Source organism: Schistocerca cancellata, chromosome 6, assembly GCF_023864275.1.
Source record: "Schistocerca cancellata isolate TAMUIC-IGC-003103 chromosome 6, iqSchCanc2.1, whole genome shotgun sequence".
Classification (NCBI taxonomy): Eukaryota; Metazoa; Arthropoda; class Insecta; order Orthoptera; family Acrididae; genus Schistocerca; species Schistocerca cancellata.
In genome coordinates this window covers 577,282,068-577,304,291 of record NC_064631.1, presented here as the reverse complement: position 1 = coordinate 577,304,291, position 22,224 = coordinate 577,282,068, and the positions used below count along the sequence as shown (strand labels likewise).

Genomic DNA, 22,224 nt, shown 5'->3' with positions numbered 1-22,224 from the left:
ATGAAAATAACATAGGAAAAATATGCTACTGTGTTAATAATACATTAGCACTGCAATTCATTTGTGCTCCATAATTAATAACTAATTGTGATAAAATTGTTGCATGATATATCATCTGCAAAATTCAGGAATTATTGTAAAATGAAAAGCAGAATTGATGAACAGTGAACTAGCTGCTGATTATAATTATAAGTTACAGGTTTCTCAGATAGCTCAGAGAAAATCAGTGGAGATTGGAATCACTTAACTGGCGTTTGAAAAGGAAGGTACTGGCAAATTAAAGGTGTGAACATCTCAAGCTATGCCCAAATAGCTTCACTGGTAAGAGCATTGCTTGTGCAATGCAAAATTCTGGGTTCAAATCCTGGTTCAGTACACAGTTTTAACCTCCCAAAAAGTTTTGGAACAGCATCTACTCTCATTCAGAGTAAAATATTTATCTTGAAGATATAAAAATTATCTATCATAACATACCCGTCCAAATTACATGTATTCCATGCTCCTATTAAACCACACTCATCTACAAAGGGATGCCCTTATGAAACTCAAGTGACCTACCTAAGCAGTTACTACATTCACATTAACAGAACATCTACATTCACTGTGTTAGAAACTAGATTCACTAGCTAATACACATGACTCAGGCTTGTGGTATTTTAATTAGGTGGAAAAATGAAAAAAAAAAAAAAAAATCAGAAGTGGTTAAATATAATCATCATAATCATAAAGGAATATTATATTTACAATGCATGCACAAATCACACCATTCAGAGATCTGTGTTACATTAATGAAGATGTGGGAACTGACCAAAGCAGAATGTATTGTTAGTATGCTAAAATTAAAAGTTAGCAGAAAGCCTACACTTACCAATACCACATGAAAAATTTTCAAATGTTTGAAAGAAAAACAAGCACCACATATTTCTTCAACCTTCCATTCCTTGGTCAGCTTTTTGAATGGATAGAGCATGCAGTTAAGTGCTGTGACAGAAATGTGCAACAAAACAGATAAGTACAACATTAATAAACTAAACAGACGGGCAGATACTTGTCCTTTGGAAGATCTAGTTTCAGAAACTATTGTGGCATACAAAATGTACTTAAAGATAAAAGTAGAAAAAAGTGTAAATTTCTAGCTAACAAAATTTAAAGGGATTCATTCATGTATTAAGATGCACAAAATATAGAAAAATACATATATAATTTTAAAGACAACCAAAGTCACAAAATATTGTGGTGCTATATTTCACTTGCATACAAAATTCTACCCCTTTCAGATGATTAATCATAATCAGCATTTTCTCCAGAATTAGTATTAACATTGGAAAGCGAACCAAATAAAAAAAAAAAAAAAAAAAAAAAAAAATTTACAGGTAAAGGTTCCACAAATCGCAGTTATATTATAAGTGACAGGAAATAAAAATGTTCAACTGTGAAGAACATCGTAATACTTGCAGGTACCATACCATTTAATACCAATATGCAGCTCTCATAAAATAAGAAAACCAGAGATAATTTCAGAAAATAAGAGGTGAAAGAGAAGCACTTTCCCTACCATTTATACAGACTACTTGATATAGCACTGTCATAAAATATGGAGGTGTAAATGAAAGATGTGAAAATTGTTTTATTACATAAAAAATAGAAGTAGTGAGATCATCTAAGATTAAGAATGTGTTTTAAATCAACAAGACTCACTGCACACAATGTTAAAAAAACTATAAAATTCAAAAGGTACAACAAAGAACCATTCTCAGGTGCAGTGACTAGCACGTAATTCATCAGGATAAACCTAGTAAAACCACCTCAACGATAGTTCCAAGCGTTTTAAAGAGTTATTCATAAGCCACTGCGTAACACTCGGTGGTATCAATTATCAATTTTAACTACTCCCTGACCTCTGAACTGTTCATCTATGTATAGAAAAAGGTGGAAACGAGTGTCGGAATGCCTCCATTCACACCCTACTCTTCCTCAGCTTATACCAAGATGTACAATGGGGATGGCAGAAAACTTGCGAAGTATGTCTGCAATACTTTTTCTTCTAAACAATTCCCATTTATATACCATTATCATATCTGTTACTCTTGTGTGGGGCTATATGAAGCTGTCATAATCACAGCACCACATTTATGACCATCTTCGACATTTTTTCTCATGCAGACTTCATGACAATAAGCTCACTGGACCAGTAATCTAGAATAGGCCACACTAATCTTGTATGCTGATTGCTTAACAAATACTCTGCATTTCCAATAAATCTAAAAGACATTTAAATATATCAATGACATTCCCTACTGCTGTTCCCCACATTCATACTGTTACACCTAATCATTTAAAGGCTGCTGGAGTGACACTTATATAATATGGCAGAGTCTGCTCATTAGAAAATATGTCACATTGTGCCTTTTGGCAAATGGACACAGAATTCTTAGAGAAAGCAATTTCAGCAAGGAAAAGAAACATTCAGGAGTAACAATTTCAAGAGAATGTCATGGCTACTACTGTTTCTGAGGACAGAACATTAAAGCAAAAGTGAAAATAATTTTGTGAAGTAGACATTGAATAGTTTTGTGGGTGAATATGACAGTGAGGCCAGTGAACAATGTATTTACAAGAAAGTTAGGGGTTAGGAAAAGGATGAGAGTGAGAAAACAAAGATGCACATGCAAAGTGAATGCCATTTATTTTGAGTGCAGTTAACCGTACCTGAATCACTGCACAACAAATTGTCATCTAACAAAACAAAGAACAGTTTCCAATGAGGACAGAAAAATCATGGCTCATGGCAGGAGCTGCAAACTAGATAGAACTTTTAGTGCCCAGAACATAAATGAGATGCCCACACTTGCATTGTTAAATTTCAAATATAAAGTTTCCAAAAACATTGCACCATCCCTAGACTCAAGTCAAGAAAAATATCACCAATGTTATGACCATTTGCAGCAACAATAAATAAAAATCTTGAGGGGGGGAAGATATTCAAAGGTTCTACAGTATTACAAAGAGAACTGACAAATATTTAAAAAATCTTGAGATCTGCGAAAAGAACATCTAAAATATTGCCATGAATAATCTAACCACAGTCTGATATACCAGGAGTAAAGGAGAGATTACAGTTTGTGAAAGGGAACCTGTGCCTTGTGAAAAAAAGAAAGATGTCTCACACTATAGTCTGTGACTTGACAGTACTGTAAAACAGCTGGAGAATTGATGCACTCACTGGAGAACAGTCTATTAATTGGGCTTTTAAAGTAGTTCATCTGGCGGCTGTTGAAATTGAATGAACTAAATTACAGAGTGACAGGACTTGATCTGGAAGGCTTCTGTAAGAAAGGTGAACAGACTCTTCAAAACACAATTTCAGAATTTGAAATCCTATCTGTATAATAACCTATTACTACTCCAGACATATGAATCACCATTACATGCTTTCATAACATAAGGTGCATACAAAGGAAAATTTGTGACACACCATACTCCAGCCTAATGAATGTGCAAAACAATGCTTGCAATAAAACAAAAAGGCAAGTAATGTGCAGGGCAGATAAGATGCATAGAACATAACAATTAAATCTAAAAACAAAATAAAATATTTTTAAAAGCAACAAATTTTAGAAGCCAGTTGTTTACTGAAAGTATCACTGTTAGTAAAGTGCTACTAGAAAGCCATACTAAGAAGCTACAAGATTGAAAAATTATAAGAAGTTAATATGTGTATCTGTTATAGAGAGGACTAAGGAGTCGGACGGTTAAGTGTGCAACACTACACTATAGATGTTCACAAGCTGCAATCGTTCACTTAATAGTGATCTAGTGCACAATTTCACCAAAATCTGCACCCCCACCCCCCCAAACACACTCACCTGAAACAGGATACCTTAGTGCATTATTTTCTATTATGTGCAGATATTAAAACAGAAAACAAGCCTTTGGTATCAAGTCTAAAACATAATTCTAAGTTATTTATACAGTACACTAGAAATTCTTGCTATGTTATAACTGCCTCAATTGAATATATATATATATATATAATGACCACCTATATTGATAGAAAACACCCACAGAATGGTGACACAAATTCTTCCCTCACTTAAGAAATCAATCAATGCCTCGTTTTGCAAGCCATGTTGTAATACAGGGACAAAAACTTCGGTGATCAGAGCGAGGTTTATTTTTTAAGTATTCTTCAATATATTGGCAAGGGCATAATGCAGAGGAGAGATGGCGAGGATCAACAGGATTTCCACCAGCCTCATCCACAGTCCAGTCCAAACGACGACGGAGATAATCCTTTGACCAACGTTGTAAGTAGCGATTCAGTAACTGCTCCCCTCTTTCCTGAAGTTAAAGTGAACAAGATGATATAGTACAAAAAGTAATTTAAAAATTTATTTTATGCATCTACTTTAATTACTGGAATATAAATTATAATATGGTTTATAATTGTAAACAATTTTTTTCTAGATCATGGTTAGGAGCATGAACAGTGAATAACTCCTGCTACAGCCTTTTCCGGTAGAGAATATGCACATAATAAACCTGTGAATTAACACACAATTCTTAAAGCTATTGCACACACTGACATTTGTTGAAAGGGGCCTCTACAAAATGGCTAATAAAACGGTGTAAGTTTTCGCTAGAAATTCCTTCTTCTAATTTTTTCTAATAAGTTATCATTTCTTTGTTAATGACCTCACTGTCAACTATTTTCATATGACTGTTAGATACACTAACAAATGTCAACTGACAACACCTATGAAAAGTTTTAATCTGAGGACAAAATAAAATTCGAACATGTTTTTATTTGCAAGAAGGCATACGGCAAAAAATGTAGATGGAAAATTATATTTAGGAAGTATTGTTACTCTTGATGATATCAATCTACAATTAATTAATAAATCAAAATGAGATGTCATCAAAACAAATGATAGTATGAAAATCGAACGACTGACTCTCTCTCTCTCTCTCTCTCTCTCTCTCTCTCTCTCTCTCTCTCTCGCAGGCAGGCTGGCAGGGATCAGATCTTGCACATGAATTAGGAGGAGATTAGTGTTGAAAATCCTGTCGACAACAAGGTCATTAGAGATGGAGCACAAGCTTGAATTAGCAAAGGATTGCCTGAAGGAATTTACGGAAATCACAGAAAACCTAAATAAAGATGGTCATTGTCCTGCATGAGAATCCACTGTGCTAACCACTGCATCACCTCTGTATTGTGGCAGAATGTAGGGACATCACTGTAGTAAGCTGATAGCCCACTTCTAGAATACTGAACAAATTGAAACCTGTCGAAATGTAAAGAAACTGTTAAACTAACTTCAGGTTCACACAATATTGTCTGCTATAAAATTGACATTTAAATCTTCATATGCAATGTCACTTCAATTTTTTCTATAAATTTATATCAATTTCTTTACCAACTAAAAAACGATTTTTGGCGATCTACTCTCAGCCTACAGGCCTGTACACACACACATACTAGTTGTCTCTGTGTAGCTGCTTTCTTTTTCCTTTTCAACAAGGACTGTCCAAATGATTTTTATTAAATTTGGCCTGCATGGGATACAGAGTGGTTGTAAATACTGAGAGAGGACACTGACCATTGCAAATCACATGTGTGGAAATGAATACATGCATTTCCATTTGTGTCAAAATCACCAAATATGTTGACCATGACCTGCAGAGAGCCAATATTGATATTACTAAGAACACAGTTGAGATGACATAAGAAGACGCCTGACAGTTGCTGTGGGCACAGTGAGGCACGTCCACGTGCTTCACTCAACTAATCACATAATGTGATTTTGTGAATGTCTCTATGACAATGCCTCATAGTTATCACAGATCTGCATATGGCTATTGTCGTCACCTGCAGCTGTACGCTGTATCTTCTTGACTATGTCAAACTCACTGTGCTTATTTTGTCAATATGTATGTCTTACATAACCTGTGATGCTTATCAAACTCAGGTTTTAGTACTTATTGTTGGGAACATGCCGATTCACTCATAAGATTCCAAGGTGTTATGATAATGGTGTCTCGTGCTGAGGGCTGACGGAAGCTGGAAATTTGAAGCAATGAAGTCTTAATCAGAGTAAATATTACTGGAGCAAGAGAACTGAATACTAAGAGTGCAGTTATGATTAGGGATCAGTTTACTGTTACTGGGGTGAATAAACAATTAAAAGTGTTATATCAAATTAACTCATAGATAATGCATACACCTATAATATCATACTCAGGTGAATGCATTTTTACTTGAACTTGTCTCACAAAACTCCTTGGAAATGCACAGTTTGAACAGAATTTTGAAAGCGATGGAAGGAATTCAAGCATTCTTTTACTATGAAGTGTTCTGGCAACTGCTTAGGAATGTCTAAGAAAAACACAGATGTTCAGCCATGTAATAGAAGGAGGGATCAAAATTCATTATACCAGGTCTTACTGAACTATGGTTTTAGCATACTTGAAAACAATTAAAAACAATATGGCTGAAGTTTTTACAAAAGTAATGGGAAAATGTTTAGTTACTAGAAAATATCAAAATCTCCCTGTACATTAAAAGATCAGGATATCTACCAAAAGTTTTCAAAATTATTGAAGTTATTGCAGTCCTGAAACTGAAGAAATCATTAGATAAAGCAGAAAGTTATCATCCAATAGCTGTTCTCAGCTGTCACTACAAACTTCTGGAGAGACTTTTAGGAAAGGTACAAGAATCCTGGATAAAACCCTTACACATAAGTAGATATCAGACCAAACAAGCTGCACAGAACTGGTTCTAAGCCTGAATACACAACTCCAAAGCTGGAGTTCAGAAAAACTAAAGACTACCACTTATGATATGGTACGGACAGAAGACTGTTGTGATGTGTGTTCTGCCGCTACTTGGTGAGTAGATTTTTTATCCATCCAATTAAATAATTTTATCAATAATTGATTGTTTTCATTGTTATATTAGTATGAACAGAAGGATTCTTATAAAAGACAGCCAGAGTCATCCCCTACCAAACCACATTAAGACTAATCTGTAACACATAAGACAGTGAGTAGTCTAGGGTCAATTTGAAAGTAAAGAAAGAAAACTAAATAATGGACTACCTCAGTGGTCAGTACTATTGCCTTTACTTTTCAACCTTTATGTTTCTGACACACCTGAAACCAGCCAAAATACTTTGTATCTTCTGATGTTCTAGCACTTGCAGTTCAACACAAGAAGTTTGCTGAGAACACTAACTAACGATCTCTATGAATTATATAATATTCCACCATATGGAGAGCTATACCAAATCTTTCTAAACCGAACCCAACAGTTTCCATTTAAACAAAAGAGCAGCAGATTATAAACTAGAGGCCAGTATGAATGACATAATGTTTCCCTACCAGTGTCACCCAAATTATCTTGGAATGACTCTTGATAGGAAACTATCTTTCAGAAAGCAACTCAAAAAAACATTTTTATGCAAAAACTCTGCAGTACTAACAGGGGATCACTAGCAAATACACTTCAAATTTCTGCACTCAGTTAAGTGTTTTCTACACCTGATTGTTGTGTTCCAGTGTGGTTCAGCCAACCTCATGTAAATAAAATAGTCACTCAGCATGGTACAACCATGCTAAACATCTCTGGGTGCTTAAGAACTACTACACTAAACTCAGTTAAGAATACAAAAGATCTACTGAAACAATATTCCCAAATAATGAACAATCTTCAACTTGCCATCCATGTAGCTATTCCAAAGTTGACAACAAACTGACTTCGTTACAGAAATCCATCCCTGCAACTGTCCCAACAGCTTGCTGATAGCAACTGCATCATGAACAACAAATGGTGTGAAACCTGGACCACAAATGCGCCATCTGAATTGCAACATCTTATTGACCTACTATAGAGCCCAAAGACAAGGGTTAGCCCCCTCTGCAATAATAATAATAATAATAATAATAATAATAATAATAATAATAACAATAAAACTGAATGAACAGATCAATAATGAACTTGAAGGGACGTCATGGGATGTACGCCTTGAAAAAATGCAACAAACAATAACAAGCAAAATGAGATTAAAAGGAAGGGGGTTTTAATTCTCAAAACATGAGTAGAATAATATAGATCACACCTGAAAAGGACACTGCGTGTGCATACAACATGCAGATATGGGGTAACTGGCCTAGTCCAAGCTGTGGTTGTGGAGCACTGAACCAGACTATCTCGCACATTGTCAAGGCGTGTAAATTGAGTACCTACTTGAGTGACCCAAACAACTTTTTCATATTATGACATCAAGCCTTGACTGGATAAGGAGACCTGACATTAGCATTTAACAAAATTGATAACTTAATGTATCATTTTTATTAATTATATCTTGTTTTCTTTAATTTTGTACTGTATTTCATGCTAGTGTTATATGTTAAATAAAATTTGTTATGCATAAAATGGATAATACTGTAATAATATGATATGATTCAAAATTACTGGGACAAAAAGAAAACATTCTTGTGGCTACAGTAATGACTTTATTTGAGAAATACATGTGTAGACTGAAATGTTAACTGTCATAATTTAGGCTCGTAACAATGAATCAAAGGAAAGTCAACACTGTTCATCATTGGTATTAGTATTCAAAATGGTGGTACCCATGATAGAAAAGGCACATTGTGCAATATAATATGCAAAAATGGTACCACTAATCATTGTTCAAAGACATTTTCAGATGAATTTTGGTAAAGTGGCACCACACCATCACAACACTGCTAGATGGACAATTCAAGGAGACAGAATGCATATTCAAGTAAAAACTACAGGACTGCCAGCCATCGAGAATAATAGGGTGGAACACATTTGTACGAGCTACACATGAACCCCCAGGAAATCCATGCATCGAGCCAGTGGAGAAATGAATGTATTTCAACCAACAGTGTAGTATGTGTTGCACAATCATCTGCAGTTCAATGTTTAGGATTCAAATGTTGCAGGCACCAAAACCAGCCAATAAACCAAAATCGGGACAATATTATGTACTGATTTTCGAGCACAGATGGAGGAAGATGGTTCTACAAATAGATTTGCATCTCTGACGAAGTCGCTTTTCACTTAAGGGCCAAAGTGAACAAGCACATTTAGAGAACGTGAGGTACACAAAACACACATACCTCTCTCGAAAGTGAATGTGATTCTGCAGAACTTAATGTTTTCTGTGCCATAACCAAGTGTAGAGTCTTTGGCCCTTTCTTCTTTGCAGAATCTACCATTACAGACAAAACCTACTTTGACATGTTTCCTCTCTGGTTGTTGCCTCAGTTGACAGAAGAAGTACCAACTCCATTTTTCAGGAGGACAGAACCCCACCACATTGGCCTAACCTCATAAACAGTCACCTCACAAACATCTTCCACAGAGCTGGATGGGTCATGCTGGGTTGAATGATGTGCCATTCATGTTGTGGCCCCACGTCACCTAACCTTACACAGGTGAATTTTTTTTCCTTTTGCAGATGTGTGAAGGACAGTTTATGCACCCCCATTTCTGCAGGACTTAAAGCAGCTAAGGCACTGGACAGTTGGCATGGTAACTCCACTGATCGGGCTGTGCTGCAATGGGTCTGGCAGGAGAGACATGTGGCATCTAACAAATGGAGACCACAATGAACATCTCTGAATGTCTGTAGGAACTGTGAGAGTAAACCTTTCAGTCTGTGTGTGTATTTCTAAAATAACATCATTGCTTAAGTCGCAAGAATACTTTCCTTTCGTTCCATTCATTTTGAGTCGTACTGTATATGTGTTTTCATCAATTTTTGGCATATGCTTCCATTAAAGAATGTTGATAAAAGCACATTTTGCAAAACAAAAATTCATTTAACACATACTTTTGTAAAATTTTATATAGTTCTAATAAATGTACACATCAAAAAACGAAGTAACCTGATTGTATGCACTAGCAAAATTGTAAATCCACTGTCTAATGCTTACTACTAGGAATGATTTCATCTGCACCAGACTAAATGGCAGTTTAGAGAGAGAATAATTTCTGCTATGACAGGAAATAAAGGCTTCTTCTTTAAAGCATCAGAACTAACACAATATTTGGCAACTATGATCAACCACCTGACACATGTTACTTCATAAGCGAATCTCCAAAATTTTTCCGTTTTAGATGCAGGCATCCATTCTGTTCTTGCATCTTTTGTAGTGGAAATAAATAAAACGGTGACTAGTAACAGTAAACTTGTTGTTTCATTTAATGTCAGTAACAGTCATGGTAAAGGCTAACCTAAAAATGTTCGCATTTAAAGTTTTGTAGTGTTGTCTACACACGATGCATTAGGTTGACACCTTGGTCTTATTTCCTGGAAATCAGCAAATGACGTCCTTCATGCAACTACGATTTATTCATCTGGCAATCTTCTCCATTTTAGTTTCATTACAGCTGAGTTACATCTTAGAAGACAACCTATTTATTCTCTTATCAGTTTCTAAAAATTGTTTCTTGTCTCTCTAATAATTCTCAAGATGCATCTCTTTGTAACTCACTGAGCAACCTGCAGCTCTTTGATGATTTCTGCATTAAGAAGACCATGTTTTACTGCCGCAAGTCAAAACAGGCAACACACAACAATTACAAGGTATCCTTCTCAGACACATCAGAATCTTTATTTTTGGGAACCCTACTGAAACCCTGTTTAGTTTGCCAAAAGTACTCAAAGGCATTTTCAACTTTCTGTTTACATATTTTGCTGTGCACTTAGTCATCTTCAACTGTCCTAACTAACACAGGTCAACAGGTTAAATAACAACACTGTTAATTTGTACCTTTTTCATTTTCTTACATATGACTGTCTTTTGATTTTAGGTCAACTTTCAAATGTGCTCAATTAAGTTCTTTCTTCTGTTGTTGAAGTTCATCAGCACTAGAGGCAAACAGAACAACATAAATTGGTTCAGTTATGATATATTAAGATGTTTCTTTTCATTTTCCCATTTAACAATCCAAATACTTCCTCTACAACTGCTGAAAACAATTGTGGTGAGACACACCCCAATTCTAAATTTATCACTGTGGTCACAGCATCTAATGAAAGCTTTAGCATTTGATTATACATTCTTCAACAAACTAACTGCAATAAATTAATTTGTGGGTATTCTAGGTACGTTTTTGAAGGCCAAAGTTCATAAAAAGCCTTGCTCTGTTCTTACACTGATGAGCATAAACATTATGACCACCTGCTTAATAGCATGTTGTTTCATACCTGGAATGCAGTACACAATAGTGATTTTAGTGTGGCAGAGATTTGAAAAGTCCTTGGCAGGTTTCCAGAGGTATGTGGAAGCAAACGTGTATGCACAAGTCACATGATTCCTGCAAAATACAGGCTGGTGGTTTGTGGGCACAAAACCAGTGTACAACAGCTTCCCAGATGGGTCAAATCAGGCAAAATTTGTGGCCAAGGTATCAACATTAAGTTTGCTACTGTGCTCCTATAACCATAGTAGCACAATTTTGTCCTTTTAAAATGGATAGTTAACCTGCTAGATGATGCCACAGCCATTGGAGTAGACATCAAGCATGAAGGCATGCAGGTGGTCTGCAATAATATTCACGTAGTCCATTGCTGTCGTGATGTCTTTGATTACTACCATAGGTCGCAAGAAAGCACAGGTGAATGCCATTTATAGCATAATAATATCCACACCAGCCTGTGTCACATGTGTCTGTTGTACAGCTCATGTTGGGAGCAGCCACTTGCCTGAATTATGGTGTACCAGAACATGACCACTGACATGTTGTATCCAGATATGTAATTCATTTGACCAGGTGACATGTTTCCGTTGATCTACAATCCAATTTCCGTGAAAAAGTGCCCACCGCAATCTTAACAGACAACATCCTCGGGTCAACATGGGAACATGCAGGGATCACCTGCTGAGGAGCTCTCCATGCTCAACAAAGTGCACTGAATGGTATATTCCAAAATACTTGAAGCTGCATGAGCATTGTACTCTGCCATCAGATTTGCCACAGATCACCAACTCCCATGTGTGGCAAGGTGGATGAGCTTACAACTTCCATGCTCTTTCATGAGGTTAGGTCTCCTAACAGGAGAAGAGGAGGAGGAGATTAGTGTTTAACGTCCCGTCAACAACGAGGTCATTAGAGACAGAGCGCAAGCTCGGGTGAGGGAAGGAAATTGGCCGTGCCCTTTCAAAGGAACCTGAAACGATTTAGGGAAATCACGGAAAACCTAAATCAGGATGGCTGGAGACGGGATTGAGCCGTCGTCCTCCCGAATGCGAGTCCAGTGTGCTAACCACTGCGCCACCTCGCTCGGTGTCTCCTAACACCTTGTAGCCTACTCACTCATGGTTGCACTTTTCTTCAACCACTTTCCACAGACGCACACCAGACTGACATGCTAAGTGGTTCTCTGTTTCCAAGATGCTCATTCACAGGTGCTGGGCTGTAATTTTCTCCACTCTGTCAAAGTTGTTTATCTCACTAGATTTCCACATCTATTCCTGTATTGTTGCTTGGATGATCCTCCATTTATCTCTGCTCCACTTTTAGTTTTCTTACAGTGTCATGTTCCTGCAACACAACTAGGCAGCATTCAGCACAGTACTTTGGTGGCCAGCAATCAAATATTTTGGTCCATCAGCATATCTTACAGCATAATTGCTTTACCAGGACCTACTGGCTTTGTAATGCCAAGATCTTATCTTCTGTGCAATGTGTGAAGCACATTCTTGACTGACTGCTGGCTACTTAGCAACCAATCGTGACAGTTCTTCCACCATCATCACTTAATACTTTGTAGTGCTGACAGATCAGCTGAATTGCAGAGCAGAGTTAACTAAATTCAGAGGATGAACAACTTTCTTTCACTAAGCTAAACATAAGTTAAAATGATATTTTATTATTGTTAATCTATTACAAGTGTCAAAAAAACCCATTTATAATAGGTTTAAAATATGAGTTGTTACAAACAAACAAAACTGATTGCATTATTAAAGAAATATTTGTCATAGCATATTAGTATACAATTCGTATTTTTATCTGTCAATTTGTCTTTCCACTGTGATAATTTACAACTAACTCAAACAGTTCCATGGCACTGAAATGAAATGAAATGTCGTGTGGCTAGGGCCTCCCGTCGGGTAGACCATTCGCCTGGTGCAGGTCTTTCGACTGACGCCACTTCGGCGACCTGTGCGTCGATAGGGGTGAAATGATGATGATTAGGACGACACAACACCCAGTCCCTGAGTAGAGAAATCTCCGACCCAGCCGAGAATCGAACCCGATCAACAGTTTACTATAGGTACCAACTTTCACTCAACTGGAAACCAAACATGTTGGCACTCTTCTACAGTCTCAAGGAAAAATACACAGGGATTCTGCTTTCAAGGTGACCACCACTAACTGAACTTGTCAGGTCAGCTTACAAATTTGCAACATGGAATGTATTTTTCCCTCTTCTCCTGCTGATGTATATTTTGTAGGGTTTGTGGTGGGTCTTATACCAGCACTAGTGGGAAGTTGCGTCCCTGGCCGATATAACTTGGCAATATTTTGCCCACCTTAATACACCTCCAGATCAAAGTAGTATTACCTTTATCCTCTCTTCTCAGAGTAGTTGTTTGGTGGTCCGGATCCTTCCATGCCACCTCCCTGTTCATCCAACTAAGGTGAAGATTCCTGGAATGCTTCCGCAAGTTCTCTCTACTGCGCTACTAAATAAATAGCCACACTTCTCACAAACAGGGGTACATTTTGCCCGACATTTTCACTATTTCTTTTAACAACACAACAAACAATTGCTACTGTAATACCACTCTCTTGAGTATATTCAAAACTTCCATACATGCGTACTTTAGGACCTGAGAGAGCAAACACAGATAAACAAATACTGTTGTTCAATTGTTTGTTCATTACGCCCTTGTTGGTGCGTCATTTACTCCATGGCTCTCGGACTCAGGCACTTGCTGCACCACGGCACAAATGACTCCCAGACGAGCAGTGGTTGTAATATCATTTTTACCAGTCCCCTTCTCGCCAGCTACACCACTGCTCCGTATTCACTGCATACAAGAAAGGAAAACATAGTTTCCCTTTCCCACTACATTTATCCTTATTCAACTTACTCACGAGCATCTCTTGTTGACAGCTTTCCAATGGTGTATTGGAATGTTTACAAATATCCCAAAACACTACAAACATCAGTCTTCTTTAATATGTCAGACCTTGTACATGACTTCTCTGGCAAGTACAGGAACATGACCAAGCAAACTGGTTGCCCACTTCTACAAATCGAGCTAGCTGAAACCTGTCAATTTATAAGGATGCAGCTAAAGCCAACTCCAGATTAACACATTCAATATTTTCCATCATAAAATTAAGATTAAAGTCTCTGTGGGCAGTCATTGTGTTTTTGTATGTGTAGTCCCCTTCCTCGTTTCATTTTACTAGTTGTACAATAAGATCACACCTCCTTATAACCCTGAAGTTTTATATGCTCAATTTCTGTTACTTCCACGTGATGTGCTGAAAATCACGTGTCATCTACAAATATTACAAACACTTTCTTGTGTTGACAAACCTTTTTTCATTAGCAACATGTTCCTATTGTTACATTAATTAACTGAGCTGAATGCAAGGCAAGACAGTCGTTATTGCCATAAATTAATAAATAAACGCAATACAAATAGAATTAAAAATATTAATTTTACAATCATTAAGTCTAGAATTCTTAAGATGTAGATATGTTAAAAGCCACAGAATTCTAACAAGGAATCGAAAGCAGAGGAATTTTGAAGGTCTCTAAAATAAGAAAGCCTGGCTGGTCAAAACACACCTTCTGATCCAGGAAAGTGTTTTTACGAACACAAAGAGTTAAGAACAAACAAAAATTCAGTAAGTTTATGGTACTTTAGTCTCATCACATGAAATAGAGAGGAAAAAAAAAAATCAAGACTCAAATTATGGTCTACGTTCTCATTAACAAATGGGGGGGGGGGGGGGGGGGCATGCCTCCAAAATGTGGCAGAGGACCAATGGTTTACCACAAACACTACACACAGTCTTCCTCTCTTCAGTGCAGCAATCTGTGTGTCCAGTCTTGAAAGTGAATGAGAGGGGCTTGTTTCAGCTATGCTTTTGTTTTTTTCATATTCTCAGTTTATTAAATGATCTTTTCTTTAACTAATTGAAAGATAAACAATGGAAACTCCACATAGGAGTATTAACAACGTAGGAAAAATTAAATTACTACTTATTGGAAAAAAAAGACACATTAAGTTGCAGACAGGCACAATTAAAAGACACTTACATCAAGCTTTTGGCCATAGCCTTCATCGACAGAAGAGAAACGGAGAAACATTCACCATTCATTCACACAAGCAAACACACCTCATGCACTCATAATCACCAAATCCAACAGCTTGGGTCAGAATGCCTGTGTGTGTTTCTCTTTTGCTGATGAAGCCTGTGGCTGATAGCTTTGTGTGAGTGTCTTAATTGTGCCTCTCCAGTACTTTACTTGACTTCTTTATAGTAAGCAATCATAATAAAGACACATGTAATTTGAAACACATGTAAAATCTGGCACCGCCCGTGAATAGAGCACAAAGAAGCCCTTCTGTTGAACAGGAGTTCTTTATTGCCAGCATGAGTTCACACATTTCATCTGTAGATTAAATGATCATAAACTATTAGACTTTGAGCATTGTGTACTGACTGAGGGGACCAGCAGAGGGAGATGTTTCATTGATCCTACATATTGTATTTGTGAATTTTATGTATTTTAAATGGTGATTATTTTGTATACCTTGTGATCACTGTAAATTTTGGCACACTTAGTGAGCGGATATAAGAATGTGTGAATAGCCACTCTGGTTCATTCTGTGTCAGGAACTCATAGGGCTAATGTGTATGTTGTAGAGCTGTCAGGATGATATAAAACTTTTGAAGTGATAGGTTTTGGACAGCAAGTGACTGCATTAATACTTTAAGTTTCGTCAGAACTTGGAAAAACTCCACGACTTTGGTTTATTGGGAAAGTTCTAGTAAAGTGTCGCTCATCTACAAAGAAGACCACATATAAAACACTTGTGCGACCCATTCTTGAGTGTTGCTCGAATGTTTGGGATCCCAACCAGATCGGGTTACAGAACGACATCAAAGCAATTCAGAAGGATGCTTCAAGGTTTGTTACCGGTAGCTTCAATCAATATGCAAGTGTTACAGAGATACTCCCTGAACTCAAATGGAAATCCCTGAAGGAAATGAGTGTTCTTTTTGCAAAACACTGTTGGGAAAGTTAAGGCATTTGCGTTCTGACAGAGAATGATTATGCTGCCACCAATGTACATTTTCCCTAAGGACCACAATGACAAGGTCAAAAAAATTAGGGTTCACATAGAGGCACACAGAGTCATATCTCCCTGCTGCAATTGTGAGTGTAACAGGAAAGGAAATGACTAATAGTGGTAAATGGTAACAACTGTCACACATTATAAGGTGGCCTATGTAGATATATGTGTAAGTGGTGAACATTACAATACTTTCCTAGGAAGATTATGTAGCATTCATAAGTAGTTCAAAACAGAATTAATGCAAATTATGTAAATTATTACAGAATCAAAACAGGATTGTATGTTAATGAAGAAATGATAGAAGAACACCTGGTCATAAGAAAGAAAATCAGAAGTGATGAACCTCTGGCTGTAGATGGACCCACTTTCAAGACTGTTGACTGCTTCAAGTACTTAGGGAGTCTTTATCAACAATGAAGAAAACACATTTTAGTTTCATCAAAATTCTAAAGATCAGACCACTTAGCTCAACACAAAGAAATGGAAGAGGCTAGTAGAGCAGGCATCTTCCTTTGAGTCTTTCGTGGCAGCATTCTTCTTTGTTTCCAAGCTGCACCAATTCGAATAAATTTCTCGAGCTTTTGATGATCTCCCCCATCGTTGTCAGGAGTAAAACCACTGACTGTGGGGACTGGCACAGTTTTCCACTCACATAGTTGCAATTGCAGCCTCTGGCATCAATCAGAGAGAGCTGAAACAACGCGTGCAGGGAAGGTGAGTCGGCAGCTCATAGCAGCTCTGCCCCGCTGTGGGATCGAGTGATGTCAGGAGGTACGAGGAGCCGGTGTCACATTTGAAACTGCTGCTCCTGTCTTCCTACACGCATCACGCATTCTGTCGTTGCTTCCTTTCGACATCCGAAGCCCGCCTCCATGCCCTATTGAATGTGTATCCCCTCATCTCTTTTAAAATTGTTGCTGTTCATTCTAACCTTAGCCACCTCTTTTATAATGGAATCCCAGTATGTTGACACATGAACTAAGACTTGTGTTTGTGGGCTTTGGATACCAAAAGAAAGCAATGATAGATGCATGATGGGAGTGGCAGTTTCAAATGTGGTGAAAGCCCCTCACACCCCCTGACACCACTCGGTTCCATGGTGGGCTGGAGCTGCTACGAGCTGCCCACCTCATCTCTCACGCATGCATCATATCAGCCCTCTCTGACTGGTGCCAGATGCCACAATTATGGTTACAATAAGCGGAAAACCATGCCAGCCCTGGCAGTCAGTGGTTTCACTCCAGATGACAATGGCCATCGAAAACTCCAGAATTTTATTCTAATTGACACTACGTGAAAACCAAGACTATTTTATTCAAAACATGTAGTTATCTCCACTCCAAGGGCTATAGGATTTAGCGTTCTGCATATCTTGATTGGTTTCATGGCACATGAGTAATCTGTAAAAATCATTTTCATAGGTGGCCATTTCATTATCACAGCCATTTGGCATCCACAGCTAGCCTTCCCTAGACTTTTTCATACATTGCAGTCTTCAGCTATATACAGAGTGGACTTTAGAACAAATAGAATACTGGTTGGTTGGTTCATTATCCTTAGTACAGAGGCAGAGGATAGGAATATTCATGTATGGAGCTGTAGGAAACTTAACTCTTCACGCAAATATTGTCAATGATATTCAGATGTGAATGCCTTGCTAATACATGCATTTAGCATCCATAATCCAGATGCTATTACACAAATATTTACAAAAAATGGAGCAGTCACATTATGTCTGCTCCTTCAAGACTTTTCAGCTGAGCATGTTATCAGAACAAGACAAAATGTTTTCAGCTTTACACAAAAAGACTGTCTTTTTTTTCTTAGATCTTCAACACACTTATGTTTTCGACATAGTATTCCATTAGGGTACAAGTTCATCAGTCCAAATTTAAATAGGGGAATCGAGGAGTAGATCTAATAATGAACAAGAAAACAAGAATGAGAGTGAACTATGAAAACAACAGTGAATATATTTTTTAACCAAGATAAGACACAGAGTCAACAGCCACCATAGTAACATAAGTATATTTGTCACCTAGCTCTGCAAATGAACATACTGAAAGAATGTATGAAGAGACAAAACAAATTACTCAGTTTGTCAAGGGAGATGAAAAGATAATTATGGAGGACTGGACTTTGAGAGCAGGAAAAGGAAGAGAAGAAAAGTAGTAGAACAGGGCCCACGTGGTTGAAAGGGAAAGTCACCTGGTAGAATTTCACACAGAGCAGATCATAATTTAATCATCTCTGACATTTGTTTTAAGATTTATGGAATGAAGTTTCATACATGATAGAAATCAAGAGACAACTTTTTTTTTTAATGATTTCCAGGGATAGATGTGGACACTTACTACACACATTAAAAAAAGTTTTGCATCACCCCAGTTCCCAGAACTCCAGAAGATAGACACTGAATGTGAATAATGGATCACAGACACAGTCCCTTTGACTCTTCAGACATGTCACTAAACCCTCCCAAAGATGTAAACAACCATGCATGAGCAGCGACTATTAGACGGAGAGGGTCCGACAGGAGAACAGTTCCAGTCATTCCACCAGGAAGGAGGCACACAGCTCATGTTGTCTGTAATTCAACCATGCCTAGGTGGTCAATACTGCGGTTCTTTCATTCCACATTGTTACTTTATGCCAGGAAAGGCTCTCAACAAGGAGTGTGTCCAGGCATCTTGGAGTGAACCAAAGCGATGTTGTTCGGACATGGAGGAGATACAGAGAGACAGGAACTGCCAATGTCATGCCTCGCTCAGGCCGCCCAAGGGCTACTATTGCAGTGGATGACTGCTACCTACAGATTATGGCTCAGAGGAACCCTTACAGCAATGCCACCTTGTTGAATAATACTTTTCATGCAGCCACAGAACATCATGTTATGACTCAAACTATGTACAATAGACTGCATGATGCGCAACTTCACTCACGACGTCCGTTGTGAGGTCCATCTTTGCAACCATGACACCATGCAGCGCAGTACAGATGGCCCCAAAAGCATGCCAAATGGACTGCTCCAGATTGGCATCACGTCCTCTTCACCGATGAGTGTTTCATATACCTTCATCCAGACAATCGTTGGAGACGTGTTTGGAGGCAACCTGGTCAGGCTGAAAGCCTTAAGACACACTGTCCAGAGAGTGCAGCAAGGTGGAGGTTCCTTCATGTTTTGGGGTGGCATTATGTGGGGCCATCGTACGCCGCTAGTGGTCATGGAAGGCGCCGAAACAGCTGTATGATACATGAATGTCATCCTCCGACTGATAGTGCAACCATATTGGCAAGGCATTCGTTTTCATGGACAATTTGCACCCCCCATCATGTACATCTTGTGAATGATTTCACTCCGGATAACGACACCGCTTGATTAGAGTGGCCAGCATGTTCTCCAGACATGAACTCTATTGAACATGCCTGGGATAGATTGAAAAGCGCAGTTTATGGACAATGTGACCCAGAAACCACTCTGAGGTATCTACGCTAAATCGCCGTTGAGGAGTGGGACAATCTGGACTAACACTGTCTTGATAGACTTGTGGACAGTATGCCTCAGCGAATACAGGCATGCATCAATGCAAGAGGACATGCTACTGGGTGTTAGAGGTACCGGTGTGTACAGCAATCTGGACCACCACCTCTGAAGATCTCGCTGTATGGTGGTACAACATGCAATGTGTGGTTTTCATGAGCAATAAAAAGGGTGGAAATGATGTTTACATTAATCTCTATTCCAATTTTCTGTACACATTCCGGAACTCTCGGAAGCGAGGTGATGGAAAACTTCTTTTGATGTGTGTATAATTTAATGGTTATTAGGTGCAGACTAACAGTGAAGAAACTGCAGTTAGTGCTAAGCTACAAAGATTATTTGAGTGTTACGGGACTAAACAGCAAGGTCACAAGTCCCTGTCATGAAATAGTTCAGTGAACCACAGCAAATTTCACCTGGCCCTCCGCACAGGAGGAGAGGTGACAACTTGTGCATTGAAAATGTGGAGGTCAATCACAGATTTAGGAACAGAACATAAGTTAACTGAAATACATGTTGTAAAGTAAGGGAAGATTGCAAGAGAAATAGGAATCATTATCCTATGATAAAACTAGGTTGCCAGCAGTTAATTTGTCCTAGAGAATAAGTCACAGAAAAGATATACAGTGGAATTTTGTTAGTAAGCTCCTCATTACCGCATTTTCTCATATAGTACATCCATTTTGGGAAGTTCCAGTCCCAAGTACATTAAATACATGTTAAAATGACTCATTTGCACAGTCTCCCTCCCTGTATAGTGTGTTAAAATTTGACAATATCGGTACTGTTTGGCTGCTGAGAGTGGTGGGAGTAAGACATTTGTGGCTGTAGAGTGAAGAAATGTGCAGAGAGGCACTCAGTGCTAGCAATTTTGCAAGTCGTATATCATTGCTATGGTAGAACTGATGCACTGAAGTAGTTCATTTATGTTGGCTGTAACTCCAACTTCCGATTTCTGTAGCTGCCAAATAATAAACCAAATAGCACATAATTCAGTCACTGGTGTTCTTTGTTCATATTTAGCATTTGACTGACTCTCAGTCCACGAATTTTTTGTGTTAAATGGTGTACTGGTAAATCATGAATAAAAAAGACAGTGAGACAGTTAACAAACAAAGAAGAGTGGAACATTACTTAGGTAGCGGATAAAAATTCACATATCATGTGTATTGATATTGTATGAAAAGTGAACATTCCTTCAACAACATTAAATGTGATAGTGAACAAACAAAAAACAATTGAAGCATCATGTTTGGAAAGGAAATGGAAAGCAAAAACGAGGGCATGATGGTCAGTTTCCGAATGGGAGAATGTTTTAATTAAGTGGACCAAAGGAAGTTGTGCTTCAAATATTTCAGCTGATGGTACTGCAGTTTGTGCTACAGCAATATATTTCATACAAAAGTTGTGACTTGTAGATGTTAAAGCATCAAATGGTTGGATCAAAAGATTCAAGAAAAGACTAAATTTAGTGGATAAACACGTTCGAGGTGACGCTGGAGGCATAAACACTGACAATGTTCAGTCATGGACAAATACACTTTTGTCAATAAGAAAAAAATAAAGCCCCAATGACATTTTTTATGCAGGTGAAATGGGCTTATTTTTTCACCTTCTGCCTAACAAAACTTGAGTTCAGAGAGGAAAAATTTCACAGCGGGAAATTTAGTTAGGAGAAGCTAATTGTTTTATTATGTTGTAATGATAGTTGAACAAAGAAGTTGATGTCAAGAAAGGAAGAGTCCACACTGCTTAAAGATGAGCAGACACTTCCATGTAAATATAGGTCTAATGCAAACATATGGGTAACAACTACAATGTTCAAACAATTATTGGATGCCTGGGATGCAAGGTTGGGTGTTAGAAATAGGAAACTACTACTATTTATTGACCAGAGTGCAGCGCACCCCCCCCCCCCCCCCCCCCAAGATATGTCACATCTACATAATATAAATATGGTGTTTTTCCTCCCAATTGTACAAGCCACCTTCAGCCACTTGACCAAGGCATTATAAAATGCTTGAAACAAAAATACAGGAAGATTCTCATATAGAAGAGGTTGGCCTGTGTCAATATTACAATGAGAAAGATTGTGATCTTAGATGTTATGTATTTTGTAAGAAGTGCCTGGGATTCTGTGCAAGAAATCACAATCTCAAACTGCTTCAAGATGTCTCGCAGGAATAGATAGCAATGAAACAAAGAGAAAGTGAGGATGAGGATGAACCACCACCTCTGCCAATTCCTACAATGTCAAAAGCTACTGAAGCAATACACACATATAAACATTGTGTTTTGAGCTTTGAAGT

General features: G+C 37.9%; 1 protein-coding gene across 5 annotated transcripts in view; it reads right to left on the bottom strand.

Moving 5' to 3' along the window:
* The window catches only part of LOC126190674 (transmembrane protein 268), a 106,882-nt gene that overhangs the window by 56,657 nt on the left and 28,001 nt on the right, over positions 1 to 22,224 (bottom strand). Inside the window, exon 6 of one of the 5 annotated variants that reach the window (XR_007538267.1) lies at positions 869 to 981. The exons of 3 other annotated variants lie outside the window; for them this stretch is intronic. Coding sequence is in view for 1 of the 2 variants with exons in the window: in XM_049931126.1 (XP_049787083.1) it covers positions 4,102 to 4,341 (240 nt within the window). In the remaining variant the exon portion in view is untranslated. Of the gene's footprint in view, positions 1 to 868; positions 982 to 4,086; positions 4,342 to 22,224 lie in introns of those variants that run through there. One more of the 5 variants, XM_049931126.1, reaches the window with a different exon arrangement.